The following is a 20,112-nucleotide window of genomic DNA, read 5'->3' on the forward strand; positions in this document are numbered from 1 at the left end:
GAATTTCTCATCACCCCAGCTAAGGGATGGAGTGTGGATGTCTGCTATGGTGGGGCTGACAGTGACCCTCCAGTAAAGAGAGCCAAGGTCACCTGTCAGAAGCAATGAGCCACCACTGAAACATAGTCCCAGAGTCCAGAAGATGTGAGGCCATAGCACCTGTATGCGTGGTACCCACTCAGGTACTTGAGGTTCGTGTTCATCCATAGTTGGAAGATATAAAGGAAAGGGAAAGTAAATTAGGTTTCAAAGTGCCTTCGTCTTTCCCATTCCTTCATGCTTTCCCATTACTATAACAAGAGTGCCTATGATAGGGTCCTTTATACAGAGCTGGTTTATGTGGGTCCATGGTACTGAGGGATGAGAAGTCCAAGAAGAGGATGCTAGCATCTGCCCAGCCTATGTAAGGACAGTGTCCTGCTCTCAGTGTCATAAGAACTGGTTCCCTAGAGAACTACGTCATCAACTATCAGAGGTCCCACTGCCTCTTAGTAATTCCACTGTTAAGAGTTGATGTGGGCCATGACCAAACACGTACACATGGGGAAAGAAACTTAAAACACCACTAGTAAGAGAAAGATAGGACTTAGCTGAGGACCAGAATCAATGCCCAGAATCCCATAGGGTAGAAGGAGAGAACAGACTCCTATAAGTTGTTCTCTGGTCTCCATAGGCATAGCATGGCACACGTGGGTGTGCATGCGCGCACACTCACACACGTGCGCGCACACACACACCAGGACTGAAGATGATGAGCCCTTTTGGGTCCTACTGTTACCCACACACGTTACTGTCTTCCACCCTGCCTGACTGGCATTTGAAGACAATTCTCCGCACTGTTTCCTCCCCTGAATGACTTTTCCTGAAGTCTTTTGGTGATTTTTATTGTCGTTGGTCTGTCTCCCCATCCTGTTTTGGTCAGGAGAAAGGAAGGAAAGAGGCATATGAAGATTAGTTAATGTTTGGAGAAAGGAACTTCTTCTTTTTTTTTTTTAAAGATTTATTTATTTATTTTATTATGAGTACACTGTAGCTGTCTTCGGACACACCAGAAGAGGGCATCCAATCTCACTATGGATGGTTGTGAGCCACCATGTGGTTGCTGGGATTTGAACTCAGGACCTCTGGAAGAGCAGTCAGTGCTCTTAACCACTGAGCCATCTCTCCAGCCCCGGAACTTCTTCTTTTAACCCTTGGAATGTGTGTCACTTCCCTGCGTCTGTCTTTTGCACACTGTGAAAACGTTGTAAAGAGCTGACTGTCTTGTTCACAGCCGAGGATGGCAGGTGACCACGGGGACACTGTGGCCACCACCTGTCACCTGCTTTCCCTTCCAGTGCCTGCAACCCTCAACGAACCCTAGGGCAGCAGCCAAGCAGTTTGTGTCCTGTGCCTTGGGTCCTTCCATGTCTGCCTTTTCCCAGTTGTATTTGGAAGGTTGTAACTGGGAATCGTGGTGACCTCTGAATGGTTCCTTTATGCAAACCCCTCTGCCAACCTGTCTCCCCTGAAGATGAAGGGACTTTATAAACCCTGTCTATTCATCTTGACCGTAGCCTAACTACCTCTGTGAGAAAGCCAGCCTCATGAGCCTGGATGGACAGGCGGATTCCCCAGGAGCGATCTTCCTGTGTTTGCTCATTTACAAACCTATGTCACTCACAGCCTGTTGTAGACTGGCACTGGGGTGGACTGGCCGTCCATGTGTGTGAACATGCTTGGGCGGCAGGCATACTCAGTCCATTTCCAGAGCTCTGTCATACTTTATTCTGTGGACACTCTGCTGATGGCCATTCATTCAGCCCTCCCCCTCTGCTCATTGTTCATTCTCGACGATGGCCTGCTGGTTACATGTGTGTGGAAGTCTGGTCCTCCAACACAGACCCCTGACTTCCCTTCCCCTTTGAATCCAGTACTTGTCACTGTTAACAGGGAGCTGTCCCTGGGATGGGGTGGGGACCTCAGTGTGGAGGCTGGTCATTTCTGCCTGTCAGCAGGGAAGCCAGAGGCCAGTGTGACCTTCCCAGCCCCAGTCTGAATGTCCTATGGAAAACTCCAGCGGGCAGCTCACTGCTGATTCAGGCCCAGGGCCTTCAGGGCTGCAGCCTGTGCCAGCCTCCTGTCGCCAGCTGAGTGCCAACCATGTTGAGTTTTTACTACTACCGAGAAGAAGGCAACTCACTCCCTATGGTCTCAGGAGGAAGCCTGGTCTTGCAGACGGGACTGCTTCCAGACGGAGACACCAGGTACCTCCCTCTCTGCTCTCCCCGTTCAGCATCCTGGCCTGCCTTTACTGTGGTATAAAAAGACTGGGGAAGCCCCTCTGCTGGAATGTTCAAACCATGACTGAACCATCCCTAAAATATTTAGACAAAGCAGCTACAAAAGCCAGAGCCCGGGTTCCAAATGCAACAGCAGCAGGGAGCTGTGTGCCCGATGATGTGTTTACTGTGTGCTGAGGAATGTCTGCAGGACAGGCTACTGGGAATCCTATTCAGGGAAGCACTTAAGAAAATAAATAGGCATGGGTTCGTGTGCTTATATTCCCTTCCAAATGTAGAAAGGCATAATTCACGTTTCAAGCAGCTCAGGGGATCTGTAAGAGGATAAAGCCTGTATTTATCTACCCCAGTGATGGGGAAAATTATACTGGGATCCAGAGTGGATTGTAGAAGTCCACTGTGCTCTCTGAGGTGTCTCGCTCCCTAGTCAAGTAGGCAGAATAGTTTTTGGATGCCATGATGTTGTCTGGTAACAGTTGCTGGAGCTTTTTCACGAAGCCCCTTTTATAGAAATAACCTGTAGGTCCTCTTCCTCCTCCTCCTCTTCTTCCTCCTCCTCCTCTTCATCCTCCTCCTCTTCTTCCTGCTCTTCTTCCTCCTCCTCCTCTTCTTCCTCCTCCTCTTCCTCCTCCTCTTCTTCCTCCTCCTCTTCCTCTTCTTCCTCCTCTTCTTCCTCCTCTTCCTCCTCCTCCCTTCCTCCTCTTCCTCTTCCTCCTCTTCCTCTTCCTCCTCTTCATCCTCTTCCTCCTCCTCTTCCTCTTTCTCCTCCTCCTACTCTTCTTCATTAAACTCGTAAAAATGACTCAGTTGGCCTCACACTGAAATCTGAGGCTCCAAGAAATGGCTTTCTGCCTGAGAAGCCAGTATAATCCAATTCCTTCCTAGTAATCGATGCTGGTGTTATCTGTGTTCCTGGAAGAGTCCTGTGCTGTCTGGCCTATGAAGAAAGTGGTACTTATCTATGTCAGTGGAAAACCAGCACTTAGGATGGATGGTTACACAATTCCTCTGCCTGTCCCCCCCCACACACACACAGTGTGACTTGTCCCTTCCCTTGTTGTCTCAGGACATCCTTCAGGTCAATCCTAAGTGGATCTACAGGATGCCATCTTTGGTTGTGATCTCTCGCTTGTCTGGCCCTAAGTACAGTGATTTAGTGGCCAGATTTTTTTTTTTTAATCTGCAGCCAATTGTGAAACACTCAAGCTTTTAAGAGGATTTAGAACTTTTAATTCACTAGTCTGATTTATCCTGGATTTTGCACTTAAATATGACAGCCGCCAAACAAGAGTCCCGTGTTTCCTGGGAAAGTCTTCGGTGTGTAAAAAGGACCAAGGAATGGCTAGATCTATCATTGACAAAGTGAGAGGAAGAGGTGGAGGAGAGAGAGAGAGAGAGAGAGAGAGAGAGAGAGAGAGAGGGAAAGAGAGAGAGAGAAAGAGAGAGAGAGAGAGACTGTGATTCGTAGAATGGAAAATGACAGAAGCTGGAGATGGCTTAGCAGGTGAAGTGCCTATTGTTCAAGCATAGACCTGAATTCAAACATCAGCGCCTGTATACAATCTGGGGCCATCAGCTTATGTTGGTAACTGCAGCACTGGGGGTGGAAATAGGCAGATATTCCTGGGCCTTGCTGGTCAGCCAGCCTAGCTGAAAGGGCAAGCTGCAGGTTCAGTGAAAGATCTGGTCTCAGAAAGTAAGTGGATGGATGGATAGATGAATGAGTGGGTGGATGGGTGGGTGGATGGATGGATGGATGGATGGACAGATGGATGGATGAATGGATGGAAGGATGGATGGGTAGATGGATGGATGGATGGGTGGTTAGATGGGTGGGAGGATGGGTGGATGAATAGGTGGGTAGATAGATGGGTGGGTGTATGGGTGGATGGATAGGTGAGTGGATGGATGGGTGGATGGATGGATAGGTCAGTGGATGGATGGGTAGGTGGGTGGGTGGGTAGATGGTTGGATGGATGGATGATGGGTGGGTGGGTGGGTGAAATGTGATAAAGAAAGGCAGCAGACATAGACCTGTAGCTTGCATATGTTCATGCATGGGTGAAGGTGGCAGGACATGCCCACCCTTCTATATACATGTGCGAAAGACAGCCCTTGGCCAGTTTTACTCTGCATCTGTCTCTGTCTCTCAGACTTCATGGGGGCAATGACCGCTGATTGACTGTGAAGCTGGAAACTAAAGAAATACCCGTGCATTTGTTCATAACGAGGAGGGCCTCAAGTTATTCCTGCACTCTCTGTGCCTTTGTCAGAGTCAGAGAAGGACTCTTGTCCCTTGACCCAGCCTTGGATTGTGCCAGCACTACTCTGTGGGGTCCAGTCCATATGACGGCAGCCCAATGTAGTCTAACTCCTTATATAGAAAAACTGTAAGTACCCGGGGCAAGGATTAGAGCCACGTTCAGACAGTCCTGACTGTACGGGTGGCGGCCCACTGAGGGCGTAGCTAATCTGGATCTTTCAAAGCTTCTTATCCCTTCCCTGTACCTGCTGGGGACCTGCTGCCTTCTCCAGGGAGCGAATTAACTAGCATGATCTCCCAAGAATCTAGTGATCTGCTTGACTACAGCTGCTTATATCCAGGTAGACAACAGTGACTCCTTTATAGCTGCTGGGACTAGGACACAAAGAATGCCTCTGACTGAGCCCAGGGTGGGGATTTTTGCTCACAGGAAGGGGCCTCTAGATGGTGTATTAAAGACCAGGAGGACTCAGATGACATCAGCAGAGTGGCTTGTCCTGGAATTCTTGACAGTGATATTAAAGTGACCTCATGCTCAATTTGCTAGCAGTGGGGGCCTTCACTTGTGAATTTCACCTACGTCGTAGATACTGAAAGCCACCTCCCAGACGGCCTTGCTACCAGAGGAACGGGGTGAAAGATGGGACCCATGTAAAGAGGTGACCATACAGAGCAGCACACCGGTGTTCTGTCCCATAGAAGAGTGCGGCTGGCCACCAGGAACATGGACAGTGTCTTCCCTCTCTGTCTTGTCTTGATGCCACAGCATAGCTAGACCCTTTTAGTGATAAAGCACGGTAACTTAAAAATGACCATGACATTGATTTACCTGTAACCGCATACCACACTTTTACGAAAGCTCTGGGCTACGTGCTGTTTGGTTCTCTTTACAAGGGAAGGAGCGAAGCAACTTGTGCCCCTGATCACATACCTCCACAGTAAAGCAGGGTTTCAAGCCGGCAGTGTGGCCCCACAATCTATGGATTTTTTTTATTACACCATCTTCAAGACTGCTTATGAATATATGAACAAACCAATCTTAAGTGTTCTCCTCTCTCTCTTTTTTTTTAATTTATTTTTTTGCCAGGGAGGGTGCTGGCCTCATGGGTCTGTGCCTCTGTTTTGATCTGTACTCCATGCCTCTTGCTGGAACCAGTCCATCCGCATGGGAGCATTGTTCTTTGCAGAAAGCGTGATTATGATTTAAGATTATCCCTTTGGAGCTGGAGCTGAGGCTCATCGGTTAAGAGCACCAAGTGCTCTTCCGGAGGACCTGGGTTTCCGTTCTCAGTGTCCACAGGGCAGCTCACAACCATCTGTAACTCCAGTCCCAGGGAATCCGGTTCCCTCTTGTGACCCCCACAGGCACTCCACATATGTGCTGCACAGACATACATGCAGGAAAAACGCCAATACACATAAAAATATTTTTTTAAAAACTCCCCCCTTTGAGGTTGAGTCAGCCGATGAACATATGCCTGCCTGCTGGCTGCATGCCAGGTAAAGATGTCCGAATGCCTGGCGACTCTTTTGACCTCATGCCCCGAAGGTTAAAATTGGAAATGGGAGAAGAGAAGGGGAGAGGAGAAATCATCTCGGTCTGAAAACCTTTCCAAGTGGTGAGACTCCAAACGCAGAAGAAAACCCAGGAAAAACAGCCGCCCCAGCATACTAGAACTTCAGAAACATCCCCATCTCTGAAGTCAGTTCCCTTTGCACCTGTAACATCGGGGTGGGAGACTGAGTGCCACTCCTTCCGCTCACCTGAAGTGCACAGCTGGCCCACAGGTGAATGGGTGCTCACCTAGTCGAGCTGAAGGCACTGGGCATTTGTGAGTCCTGGTTTGCACTCAGCCAGGTGCTGGGATGTGCCCAGGTCAGGACCAGCCTAGACAAGGTATGGAGATGTAGAATGCAGACAAGGAGCGGGTGGTGTTTGGTAGAGAGGGACAGGAAAACATGTTTGCCCTCTATTGGGACAGATGATAACTCTGTAATTGAGGTCAGGTGATGTGTGATGCACACACTAAATCAGAGACAGACCCAGACTGGTGGTAAAAGGGGTGGAGGCTGGAGTGAACCAAAAGAAGGCAGTGTGTGATCTGCTTCACCACGAGATGCCAGGCAGAGGAAAGAGAAGAGGCCTGTGGTGAGCACAGGATAGACCATGGTTGTCTATGGTGGGATGACTAAGAGAAAGAACAGGTGCAGAGGGATGTGGCACCATCTTGCACATGGTAGCCAGGATGTTGGCATCTTCCTCAGCAACAGAAACCCACTGGGTAGCTCTGGGCAGGGAACAAACATGATTGGATTTAGCTTTTGTTTGGTTTTGATTGTTGAAAACTCTCCTGGAAGAAGAGTGCAGGAGCTAGTGTCCAGAACCTAGAGGTCAACGAGGAGGTAGCCAGGCATCAGATTGGGAGATGGTGCGACTTGGGCCGTGGCCAGCTGTCAGGATTGCTGTGTGCAGAGGCACAAGATTGATGGGTAGCTGGACAAGGCATGAGCCCCCTGTGGCTCTTCCAGTGCCCAAGTGCCTCATGAGCTGTCACTGCATGCCTGAGCCTGGGAAGGAGAGCTCTGAACAGGATCAGACAGGAAATGAAACCATGGTGGCCTTTGGAAGCCCAGAATGGAGTTTCGTACTACACGCTGAGACCTGACTCGTCTTTAAATTTTCTTCCTGTTTTTATGTATGTGCATGTGTATATATGCATGTCTCTGTGATTACACATGTGTGCTGTATAGTGTGGTCCAGAAGAGCACATGGATTCCCTGAACCAGAAGTTACAGATGGTTGTGAGCCACCTGACTTGAGTGTTGGGAACCAAAGTTGAGTCCTGTAGAACAGTGAGCACTGTTAACTGCCGAGCGTCTCTCCAGCCCCCTCGTCATTAGTTTTGGGGAACACTGAAGTAGTAGGAGCCCTGGGCTTATATGTCACCCATGGTCCTCCCCATCCTCATCCTTCCTCTGGCTTGGGTCACTCTCTCTGCCAGCCTGTTATCTGGACTTCCCAGGCCTCATGTGGAAACACAGTCACCAAAAATTCTCATTCTAACCACTTGTGGGAGACTGACACTGTGACTGTCACTAAATGACCAGGTGGACAGCTGAGAAACTAATTTGTACCAATATGGTAGCTGTCCCCGAGGTTTAAAAGGGCTAGTGGGTGGGCGTGAAAGGGAGAAAAATCCAGAAAAGAGGGTATCCCAAACCACAGCACTTTTAGATGGCAGGCAACTGTCTCAGACTCATTCATGCAGATGTCATGTGTACAGTGGCCCTCTGTCCTCCTGGGTGTCCCTCTGTCCTCCTTTTTTCCCCTGGCTCATTCTTGATGCCCCCCCCCAACAGTCACTTCCTGGTTTTCTATTTTCTCTGTTCCGTGCTGTAAGCTGATTCCAGCATTTGCTTGCGCCGAGCCAGCTGTACTTAGGAAGGTAAATGTAACGGAGATGAATGAATAATCACCCTCTGGTGTACATCTGTGGTCTGGGCAGATCTGGCTTTAACAGAAAGCTATCTGGGCTACAAGGAACGATTAATACTGACTGACCGAAATCTGCATGATTCGGTCCTTTTTTTCTTACAAAAGAGGCTTGCTGGTTTTGTTTTGCGCATTCCCGGGAATCTTAATGACATAAGAGCCACAGCGTGTCTGAGACATGGCTGTCATCCTAGAAGTTGTAGGGGTAAAAATTACATTTAATATATGGGGAGGGAGCTGTTAGGGGAGAGACACGTGTGCATACATGCATGTACACATGTCGTGGCATGTGTGTGGAAGTCAGAGGACATCTTGCTAGAGTCAGTTTTCGCCTTCCACCACATGGAGTCTGGGGCTGAAACTCAGGAAGAGATTTAGGTTCATTTTGAAAAATCACAGTTCATGGTTGAGGGGATGTCTCAGTGGGTAAAGGTGCTTGCCACGGAGCCTGGAGGCCGAAGCTTGATCCTGCAGGAACACTGGTGGGGGGAGAGAATCAACTCCTACAAACTGTCCTGATGTCCATACCGATGCCATGGTGTGTGCATGCAAGTGTGCACGCTAGAGCACATGCATCCACACACCCACGTGTGCACGTGCGTATACAAACACACACAGAGACACACTAAATAAGTGTAATTTAAATTTTTTGAGGAGTTCAATAGGAGCAAGTTTGGGCAGGGAAATTGCCCCTGCCTCCCTTCTGAGAACTCTGAGAAACTTCCCAGGGATTAGAACTGTACCTCACTTTCCATTCAGTTTTTAGGTACTTTTTGGAACCTGGGTTGTTGTGTTTACATATGTGTGTTTTTATTCCCTCGGTCTTGTTCCTTTTTTTTAACTGAATGAATTAATAACTGTTTTATTAAATGATGAGGTAATGTTCCAGGTTCTGTTCTTGCAGAAGCAGAGGCCTTCACTTTCTCATGTAACATTTTCTCCAGCCCCTTTTTTCTAACAAAAGAGGCTTGCTGGTTTTGTTTTGCGCATTCCCGGGAATCTTAATGACATAAGAGCCACAGCGTGTCTGAGACATGGCTGTCATCCTAGAAGTTGTAGGGGTTTAAAAATTACATTTAATATATGGGGAGGGAGCTGTTGGGGGAGGGACACGTGTGCATACATGCATGTACACATGTCGTGGCATGTGTGTGGAAGTCAGAGGACATCTTGCTAGAGTCAGTTTTCGCCTTCCACCACATGGGAGTCTGGGGCTGAAACTCAGGTCATGCTGTTGAGCCGCCTGGCTCGCCCCTCACCATAGAATTCTCACCACAGAAAGCGGAAGTTGAATTGTGCCCCTTAAAGGGTGTTCCGGTAGAGTGTTCTCCAGACTGTGGGCCATCCTGCCACCCTCACAGTCCCTGGATAGCCTTCAGGTAGCTGTAGGCTGCAGGAATCGTGCTCTAAAATGAATATGAGGTGCTAAGTTTCCCTCCCACCTTAAGTTTTCTTTCATTTTCTTCATATCCTGCCTCTTTCCAAAGCCTCACAGAGAACAGCAGCTAAAGCCAGTCCAGAGCCACCATTGTTGAGGGTTACAGGGTCAGGGACCTGTCTGGGATTGTGCACCAGCTCCCCCAATTTAAGTTGAGAGGTGAGGGGTGTCCTGCTCTGGATGGATTTCCGTATCAAAGGCAGTGTTTGTTCAAACAAGGTGCCATGTGGAGGAAGCCCACACCAGGAGGCTGGCTCCCAGAGTCACATCCCAGCCAGATCTGACCGTACCCTTGGCCTTGGGAATGCCCGCTGATCCTGTGAAGCCCCTGTGTGCCTTTGCTCAGTAGTACTGTAGTTGTTTGGGGGATGGGGAAAAGTTAATGTTCTTTTAAAAATCGTTGCTCGATCCCCCCCCATTACTGTATGTGCCATTGAAATATTCATCCATAGAGAAGGTATGTACACATGGGAATTTTTGCTGACCTATGTCTGTAACCAGTCTGTCAACACAAAACATCTGGGGGAGGGAGAGATGGCTCAATGGGTAAAGAGCTTGCTTGCCAGCCTAAGGACCTGAGTTCTAGTCCCGGCACCCACATAAAAGTTAGACACGGCAGGAAGCGTGTGCAGCCCAGGCACCGGTTGGCAGTTGAGATGAGTGAATGCAGGCCGCTCACTGGCGGCCAGTCTAGCTAAAACAGCGAGCTCCGTGTTCACCGAGAGAACCTGTCTTTTAAAAAAGGTGAGAAGCAATACTGAAGATATCTGCTGTTGTTGATGGTATCCACGGGTACACACGGGTGAGCACACCCATACACACGCATGCACACACGTATGCACCACGTACATACACATGGCACATTTTTTTTAAAATAAAGGAAAAAGAAATAGGGTTGGCCTTCCTCTGGTTTCCCCAGACTTTATTTAGCGTGACGTGCGTAAGTACGCGTGCAGTCGTTTACCTGTGGGCGCTTTGCTGTGTTCTGTTTGTGACGTTCGCTCATGTGCTTCATGCTGCCTTGACTCGTTTAGTCTCCGTTTTATCTGATATATGAATATTCCTTGCTTCAGCTGTTTATGTAAACAGGACTGTGGGTTATTTCCTGTCTGGGATATGGTGAACAATGTAGTCCTGTCTTTTAGTAAACCTTTGCCTGACCCAAGGTGGTTGTTCTGCCGTGCAGTTTGTTTGTGTGAGCTTAGTGTGTCCTGCCAGCCTTACACAGTGGACACCCCAGTAGATCCCCACCAGCCCCACAAGCTCACGGCAGACGCTGAACCATCCATTTCTCTCAGTGTGATCACTCTGGGGAACGTACTGCACCAGCACATTGCGGCTGTGATTTGCATTTTCTGACTTCTATTGAAATTGACCCTGGAGCCTTGTTCCATTTAAACAAGACAGTTAAAACAGAACCATCTGTCCACCTTGGGTCTTCAGTTCACAAACACCATGGCTTTCCTGAATATACAACTGTCCAGACTGCTTCCACAGCCTCTAACTGACTTTCTGTAACCCAAGGAAAAAGAAGAAAAATGCCTCTACGTGCCCCGTCAGTACCACCCGGGACCGAGTGCCCACGTACCTGTACCGCATGGATTTCAAGAAGATGGGCAAATGTATCATCATAAATAACAAAAACTTTGACAAAGTGACAGGTGGGTGTGGGGCCGGGCCAACCTCTCCTGACTTTCTCCTCCTCCTTTCTCCACGTTGTACCAGACACTCATCAGAGAGCAGCCATGCCGGCGGCTCTCCATGTCCAGGAGAGAGGGGTGCAGAAAATTTTTAGTCTGAGGCCCTGCCGTGTACTGTGGGAGCCTGATTCAGTTACTTTCCTGTTGCTGGGATAAAATGGCCTTTTTTCTCGGGTAGTTCTAGATCATGTGACATTGGCAGCCAGTACTAGCCATCCCAAGACCATGAGGAAGGTCACCTTGAGTGGAGGCTCGGTCCTTTGGAGTTTGCCTCTGGTCTCACGTGTGCAGTTAAGCTGTAAGGCTGAAAGGTGTTGTTTCTCAGGGATTGTTGCTGGAGCATCTGGTCTGACTGGAGCCTTTTCTCACTTCTTGCCTTACCCTCACAGGTATGGATGTCCGGAATGGAACGGACAAAGATGCAGAGGCCCTCTTCAAGTGCTTCCGAAGCCTGGGTTTTGAAGTGGATGTCTACAATGACTGCTCTTGTGCAAAGATGCAAGATCTGCTTAGAAAAGGTAAGTGTGGGCTGTCCTTGCATGTCCCACTCCAGGCACCTCGAGGAGCAGGGATACGTGGGGCAAGTGCCCTAAAGTAGAACCCTGCCTGCTTGTTGGACAGGGACCGACAGACAGCAGGGATCAGCTTCCCTTAACTACAGATCTGAAAAGGAAGAGTTTATGTGCCTTTTTACTTTTAATTGACTTCTTGGGGCCCAAGAGATGGCTCACTGATTAAGGGTGGACACTGAACTGCTCGTGCGGAGGTCTGAGTTCGGTTCTCAGCACCCGCTCCAGCTCCAGAGGATCAGATGGCCTCTTCTGGCTTCTGCAGGCGCCTGAACACACACACACACACACACACACACACACACAGAGGGAGAGGGTAAGTTAACTATTAATACAAATCACATAAAGTACCTGTGTGAGTGCCAGCACACAGGAGGTACACCTGAAATGGCTGTTTATGGTATCAGTTAGTAGGCTGGTTGGTGTCACAGTCATAGACAGCAGAAGTCAGGCAGTCAGCTGTGATCTCCACGATTCCTCTCCTAATCCCTGTAGTGACAGCCATCTGATACTTTTTCCTGTTAACTTTCTAGTTTACACACAGGGTAATGGTTTTCCTGTACGTCATTGTGCTTGTTCTCATGACCCTCACTCTGCTCCACGCCCCCCGCTCCCCCCCCCCGCCGCTCTCTTCTGTCTTCTCTCCTGCTTTTGTATCATCACATGTGTCCCACTCACCCCCGTTAACGTCTCTGCTCCCTCTCCTGATACCCTTCCAAGTTCTGTAACCGACGTGTGCACACACACATACACGCTTGCTTGCACACATACACGCTTGCACACATACACGCTTGCACACATACACGCTTGCATACTTCTAAAGCTGGTATCTGCATACAAGAGGAAACGTGGGTCTTTGTGTTTGAACTAGTTGGTTTCCCTCAACACACTATTTCCGGTTCTGTCGGTTTTCCTGGTGATGCCATGTTTGCAGTTTTCTTTATGGCTGCACCAAACTCTGTTGTGTGTACAGACATGCTTCCTGTATCTAATTTCTGTTGATGGCCTGTTCTGCCCGTGACTACTGTGACTCATACAGCAGTAGACATGGATGTACATGCATGCCCGTGGCGTGCCGACTTAGAGTCCTTCCCGAGTGTATTCAGTTTCTTATTGTGATAAGTTACGTGTAATACAAAGCCACTGTCTTAATCACTTTAAAGAGAACAGTTCAGCAGAGTTAAACCCAGTCACCTTGTTAGAATTCTTTTCCCCTTCCATAACCAAAGCAACCAATCTCCTAACCATTCTGTTTCCCCTCCCTGAGCCACCGACACCCCCCCCACACACTTCTGCTTTTCCTTCGTGAACTACTTTTCATATCTCACCAGAGCGAAATCTTACATCGTTTGCCCCCCCCACCCTTTTTTTTTATGACCAACTTATTCCTCGTGGTCTAACCTTTTCTTTTCTTCAACAAATGCTTGCATGATGCTTCTTCCTATGTATCTCACTTAAAAAGCAGTAACTGCTGCTGGGTGTGGTGGAGTACACCTTTAATCCCAGCATTCAGGAAGCGGAGGCAGGCTGAGTTCGAGAACAGCCTGGCCTTCATAGCAAGTTCTGGGCACATTTACATATATGCTACTGCAACCGTCTCTTTATAGAGAGAGAGAAGAAAGGGGGAGGGGGTGTAACTAACCTCTCTGCTCTCACAGAACCAGCCCACAGAACGACTATATTCCTCTGTTCCCTAGTGTCCTCTAGTGGCTGTTGTGGTGCCTGGGTTCCATCTCAGAGAAATTCTAGAATTCTCCCCCACCCGTCCATAGTCTTTGCCGAGGCAGCCCAGCCCAGTGCTTTGAAGGGGCTCCGTACCATGCTCTTCCCTGGCCCCAAAAGATCCTTCTAGATGATCCTAGGGCCCATCCCTAAACAATTAGTGTTGATTGCTTCCTTCCAGCCTCTGAGGAGGACCACAGCAACTCCGCCTGCTTCGCCTGCGTCCTGCTGAGCCACGGAGAGGAGAATCTGATTTATGGGAAAGATGGCGTGACACCCATAAAGGATCTGACAGCTCATTTCAGGGGAGACCGATGCAAAACCCTGTTAGAGAAACCCAAACTCTTCTTCATTCAGGTGCTTTGGAAGGCCAGTGGGATTGCGTGTGGGAAAAGTTAACAGAGCGCAGGGGCCGTGTTACCTGTACAAATCAACATGCCGATTTCCTGGGGTATGCACACTGGGGCCGGGGCTTCCTGCCCAGAAATGGTTGGCACAGGCACTTGCTATGTTTCTGTAAGGCTTCACTTTGTAATCTGATTCAGTCCTGGTTCTTATCTCCTCATCAGCTGGCCACCGAGCTCCGGGTGTGCCAGGCAGGGCTTGAAAACAGCACAAGCAGGTTCTGTTCCTGTCCATTCGATCTCTACTCTGATACGTTTTAGGCATGCCGTGGGACCGAGCTCGATGACGGCATCCAGGCTGACTCGGGGCCCATCAACGACACTGACGCTAACCCCCGGTACAAGATCCCGGTGGAAGCTGACTTTCTCTTTGCTTACTCCACGGTTCCAGGTACCCTGTCCACTGTCTGCTCACCTTACCTCGTTCCTCGGTCCACATGCAGGTGTGAGGGCTATGTCGGTCTCCTGCTGCTACAGTAATTCATTATAGATTTTAGCACCCATAACTCAAAAACCATTTCAAGATTTGAAATTGAGTATCAGTATCCCACCCAAAAGTTTGGATTCTGGAGCATTTCAGATATCATATTTCCTTACTAGAAATGCCCAACCAAGGGGAGCTGACTCAGTGGGTAAGCTACTTGCAGTTCAAACACGAGGACCTAAGACTGAATGAATCCCCAGCATGTGTATAAGAGCCGAACATAGCTCTGTGTGCCTGAAACCCCAGCACTGGGTGTTTAGACGAAGGAAAATCCTGGAGGCTGACTGGCTTGCCACTCGAGCTGGGTTGGCAAGCTCTAAATTCACTGACAGACTGTCTCAAAAGCTAAAAATCAATTCAGGAAGATACCCAGCGTGGGCACAGGTCTCTACACCCAGGTGTGCATAAGCACATACCTACACACGCACACATACTTACACACAACACATAGAAAGAAAAAAAAAACTACTGTTCAAGCAGTAACACCTCTGCAGTTGTTCTGAAGTCTGAGGTACTTGTGCTCATGCCCAAGCTTTGAGGATAACAGACAGAGTGACTGAGGCCATATAAACACCATGTTGGTAGTTTAGAGGCCAGAATCCCAGAGGAAAGGGCAGGGCATCCTCTCTGTTGGAAGCACATAGGGAAATCTGTCTCCTCTTTTTCCTAGCATGTTGGATCTTCTAGATCCCTTGACTTGTGCCCCTCCCCTTTTGAAACCCCTTCTCGCTCTCTCAGTCCTTTCCCTGTCAACCTCGCAAACACTGTTCTCTCTCATTCCTCTTCCCTCTCTGGGGCTGGTTCTACCTGGCAATCCAGAACCATTTCCCTACCCGGAGTCTATAATTTTAATGGCATCGAAAAGTCCTTTTTGTCATGGAGGGTAACATGGTCACAGATTCCAGAGTTAGGTGTGTCCCTCTTCGGGGACCACTACTCTACCTGCCACAGAACTCATTCCTCTCCATGAGAAAATGGAATTCTCCCCTCCCCCCCTTTTTTTTTAACTAAGATTAATAATAATGGCAAGACTTTCCCAATAAGCAATAATTGTGCATATAACTGTAAAAATTACGTCACTTTAAATAATTTTAAACAGTCTCTCCCATCATCCTTATAGTAATTACATAGGTGATGGAGAAAACCATTGTTGCTTTTGCAGTTGAGAACTTAATTGAACTTGGGTGAGCATCAGACGTTTGTTGAGTCATAGACCCGGATCCTTCAGGCTGTGAGCATGGCAGGTGCCACGCAATGCCAGGAACGAGTGTGGTTTCTTGTTATTTACCAAACCCCGTGTTTGCCTGAGTCTGTTCCGTACAAGCCTTCCCTTTGTTGGGCACAGACCCCTCGTTTGAGTGAGAATTCCCCAGCTGTGGGACTTTTGCAAAGGCTTGGTACAGAGGTATTAGTTCCAGTAAATGAGTCAGTGTATCTGGAAAAAAGACAAAACAAAACCAGCTCTGGCAGGCTCTACAGATGGGTTCTGTGAGTATGCTAGAGTCACACTTTTAAGCACTGTAAAGGGTAAAAAGTACGTCGGTCTCCTGCTCTTGGGAGGTTGGCAGTACAAAAATTGGCAGGCATCGGTGTGAGTAAACCCAGCATGGAGCTGTCGCTGCTCAGAGAAGGTCTGGAGGAACTCAGGGAGGAAGGCAAACGCCTCTACAGGGGCCAATAAGAAAGCTTTCTTTAACGTTACTGCCATAGCTGACCCCCGCATTCAGTCATCAGTTTGGACTAGGGCTAATGCCCAGTGCACTTCCTGGACAAGACCGAGTGGATCACAGATATTCTGATGTCTTGGGTCAACAGACATCTGTTTCTGTGCCAACTGGTCTCAGGAGAGGACTCTTCCTACTTAATAAATGGCTGCCTTCTTCCTCTGTCCTCACATGGCAGAGAAAACAGGGGAAAAGCAGAGGAAGTGTTCTGACATATCTTCTCATAAAGACACTAATCCCACTGTGCCAGGGACCCACCCCTCAGACCTCACTAACTTAAAGCCATCTGTAGAGGCTAGGACCTCAATGTGTAAGCATGAGGGAGGGGGTGGGGCAGAGTTCAGTCTCCAGCTTAACATGTGACAGCCTCGACAGTACACAAAGCCTTACCGTGGACTCTGTGTGCTGCCAAACAGCCTGAATTTTGCCCTGATAAAGAAATATGAGGAAACTGTTTCCAGGTAAAGAGTCAATAGGATAGTATCTGTATTGTTCAGATGGTTACCTTGGAGGCCCTAGAGGTCAGAGGTTAACAAGCACAAACCTGAGGAGATGATAGTGCATGCATCCGTGTGCACATCCGTGTGCACATCCGTGTGCACAACCGACCAAGCCACTGGGTTGAATGACACCCTGTCTGCAGACAAGTGCATTGTTGTGTGACTGACTACGCATCAGCCCCTGGCTTGGGCTGGTGGCTGCTAGTGTGTGCACTGCAGACAAGAATTCTAAGGACACTACAGCCTGCTGTGTGGCACTGCTGACTGAACCCTTGTGATATAACTAGGTGTTAAGGTCACTGGAGACGCTGATCCAGTTCTCACTCTCTTGGGTTCGGCAGGATGAAGCAGCTGTGCAAATTACCATGCGAGCTGAATACAGCTTAGTGTCAGCTCTTGATGAACCGAGAGCCATGTACTCTCCCCTCTCCCTGGGTGCAGTGGCCCGAGGTCTTCAGCTTTGCTGCTTAGACGGATACATCAGACAGCACGGTGGCCACTTTTAAAAGTCACGAGCAAAGGCAATCCTGTCACCAAAATGTCCATCCCAGGATAATGAATGAAACTCCACATGGCATGGCTGTGATTTGGAGATTTCATTCAACATGGTGGCCTGGTGAGGCTGGACGTGGACTGTCTGTCTCTCTAGGCTAGTGTCCTCTGACCTCTGTCCTTTAGGGGTTCGCCTGTCAGCGTGTGGTCATGTAGATGTGTTTTCTGCCAGCCTTGGGAATGCTGTGGGGATCCTGATCTCCTAATCTTCTGCCTGGCTTTCCAAATTGCAAGCAACAGTTTTAGATTCCCTCAGGGTCAAAGATGGCAGGAGGTCACAGAAGGAGAGAGGCGCAGTCGGGGATCACGGTCTAGTGAACTCTGCATTGTTAGGAGTAAAGCTAGCCGCTCTTGTGAGTCCCTGGGGTCCCTGGGACCTGCTCCTCCAGGTCTGCTGAGATGTTCCCCTCCTTATAAGACATGTGGGTCAGGTGACCCAGGAAAACTCACAAATCAGTTTTTTACCAGACACCTCGTATGGCCCATGAGACACACACCTCTTGTCTAACTGCCTGCTATCCTAGATCAGAAGCCTCTCCTGCCTCTGTCCCTAAAGCAGCCAGCAGCACTTGCCCCTAATCTCCTCAGCAGGCCCCACCCCTCGTTCTGCGTCTCCCGGCAGTAAACACGCCCGGAAAATCTCTTCAGTTTTCTAACTCTATTTCCTGGCGCTGGGCTAAGGAAGTAGTGCTCACTCCATAAGGGTAGTGAGGTGCTGAAAAGCTATGAAGTGTACCCTCCTCCCTAGAGGACTCAACGCACACCTCACTCTCTGCTTGGTATCTCAGGTATCCCAGATGCAGATGCACTGGACTTTAGTGCCATCGGCTGTAATTAGGTTTCTGTGCTGGGACACCGAGCATTCTGAGCTGCTTCATAGAGTGCTTCACACCTAGGATGTGTGTTTTTGAGACAGAAGAGAGGGAGATGATATCCAGAAACCCATGCTATACAGTGCTGCAGGTCTGTTCTTCCCATAGTTCTCAGGGTTGGCTAATGGATCTCTCTCTCTCTCCCCCCTCCCCCTCCCCCTCCCCTTTCCTTCCCCCTTCCCCTCCCCCTCCCCCTCTCCGCCTGAAGGCTATTACTCATGGAGGAACCCAGGGAAAGGCTCCTGGTTTGTTCAGGCCCTCTGCTCCATCCTGAATGAGCACGGCAAGGACCTGGAGATCATGCAGATCCTGACCAGGGTGAACGACAGGGTGGCCAGGCACTTCGAGTCCCAGTCTGATGATCCACGCTTCAACGAGAAGAAACAGATTCCATGTATGGTGTCCATGCTCACCAAAGAGCTCTACTTCAGCCGTTGACCGCCCCTTCAACCGAGAGCCTACCGTCGCTCACTGATGAATCCGGTTTTTATTTTATGTTTTTGTTCTGATGCTCTCAAAATATCCAGGAATGTTAAGGGGATTTAATTTAAGGAAAGTATATTGATCCGGTAGGGAGGAAGTTCTCTGGTGATGTCTGATATTCTGGGTTTCCAGATTTTTGTTGTTGTTGTTGTTTAATAACTTTGTTCATCTGATGACTTCACACTTTTCCTTTAAAGTTAATTTCCTGTTCCCGCCCCCCCCACCGCTCTCCTTGTCATCTCTTGAGTGCATGAATGACCTCAGGAGAAGATATTGGTGATGACATGAGTGGAAAGTCAGAGCCTTAGTTGAACTTAGCAAAGAGAATCCCAACTCTTGATGAAAGAATACAGCTGAGACACTTGTCGGCCTCCATTGGAGAAGGTGGCTGCTGAGGGGTTTGAATGATTGTTTTCAGTGACTTAGGACAGATTCTTCAGCAGACCGTCCCAGGTAGCTGAAAGGAGACAACAGTTAATATTCTAATATATGGGACCCAGTCCAGAAAACAAGCCATTCTAGGAATATTGGTGCAGAAGTGTCGACACAGGGAATTCACTTACGTGGGTAACTAAGAGAGAGCCAAACAGTAGACATCTGTTACCCACTGTGAGGCTATAAGAGGAGTTCGGTTCCCGTGTCATCAGTGAGAACTGTGGCAGGGCAGCCTTCTAGAAGCTAGGACCATGGAGGCTATGGTGATTGGAGCCATGCCCAGGACAAGCCACTGTCTGAGATGGAAACCAAACCAGAACTGAGACAGACACCAAGACGCACACACGTCTCCCCAGGCCTGTGCCCATATCCACCAGTGCCTTACCATTCCAGGGTGCCTGAAAGCCAGCTAGTAAGGCCCTGGGGACCGTGCTACCCTGTGATGCAGAGCAGGGGAGTGGATAGCAAGACAGGGGTAATGGTGGGAATAAACTCGACCCAAAATGTGAGTTAAATAACCATGTTCTCTGGCGTGCTACACTGTATTCATTCATTATTCACTGACGTGTCGATCATCCACACAGGTGCTGAAGAGTAACCCATTTCACTTTTTGTACAGGATAATGTTTTTGTACTTTAAATACATCTGGAAATTCTTTAAAATAGTCCAAGATTTTTTTCTGAGTAATCTTTGGTGAACTCCGGTTCTACAAATGGTTCTACAAATGGCGCCTTAGGCAAAGATCTTGGCAGTGTCTTTCCAAGGTGTCATTTTCTTTGGAATTCGTCATACATTCTTATTTTTCCCGCCTAATAAGTGGTTGACAGATGTTCCTATTTATTGATTAAAATGTGTTTCAGAAACTCCTGACGGATCCGGTCTGATTTCTTCTTGAAGTTATTCAGGGCAGTAAGAAGTTAGAAACAGGATTAAGAATTGGCCCTGCAGAATTGATCTCCATACAAACCATAAGCAATTTTGTTCTGAAGCTAGAACACAGTAAGGACATAGTCACTTGGAAGTCAAACATTTTGTAAAACGGGTCAATCAACCTTAAAGAGGTTTGGGATGGACAACCTCCTGTTAACTTGGGAAAAAAATAGTCTAAAAGTAGACTTCTCTAAAAGAAAATCATTTAAGATCAGTTTGTTGGACTTGACTTGGTCCTTGCCAGCCAAAATACACCAGAT

General features: G+C 48.5%; 1 protein-coding gene across 1 annotated transcript in view; it reads left to right on the forward strand.

The window, feature by feature from the left end:
- Casp7 (caspase 7) overlaps window positions 1-19,789 on the forward strand; it is a 36,135-nt gene extending 16,346 nt beyond the window's left edge. Inside the window, exons 3-7 of the mRNA XM_028775764.1 lie at window positions 11,001-11,137; window positions 11,566-11,694; window positions 13,649-13,824; window positions 14,133-14,262; window positions 18,212-19,789. Of these exons, the coding sequence (XP_028631597.1) occupies window positions 11,001-11,137; window positions 11,566-11,694; window positions 13,649-13,824; window positions 14,133-14,262; window positions 18,212-18,441 (802 nt within the window). The 3' untranslated portion in view covers window positions 18,442-19,789. The remainder of the gene's footprint in view (window positions 1-11,000; window positions 11,138-11,565; window positions 11,695-13,648; window positions 13,825-14,132; window positions 14,263-18,211) is intronic.
- Window positions 19,790-20,112: the final 323 nt, after the last annotated feature.

Source organism: Grammomys surdaster, unplaced genomic scaffold (assembly GCF_004785775.1).
Source record: "Grammomys surdaster isolate TR1022 unplaced genomic scaffold, NIH_TR_1.0 66, whole genome shotgun sequence".
NCBI classification, from domain to species: Eukaryota; Metazoa; Chordata; class Mammalia; order Rodentia; family Muridae; genus Grammomys; species Grammomys surdaster.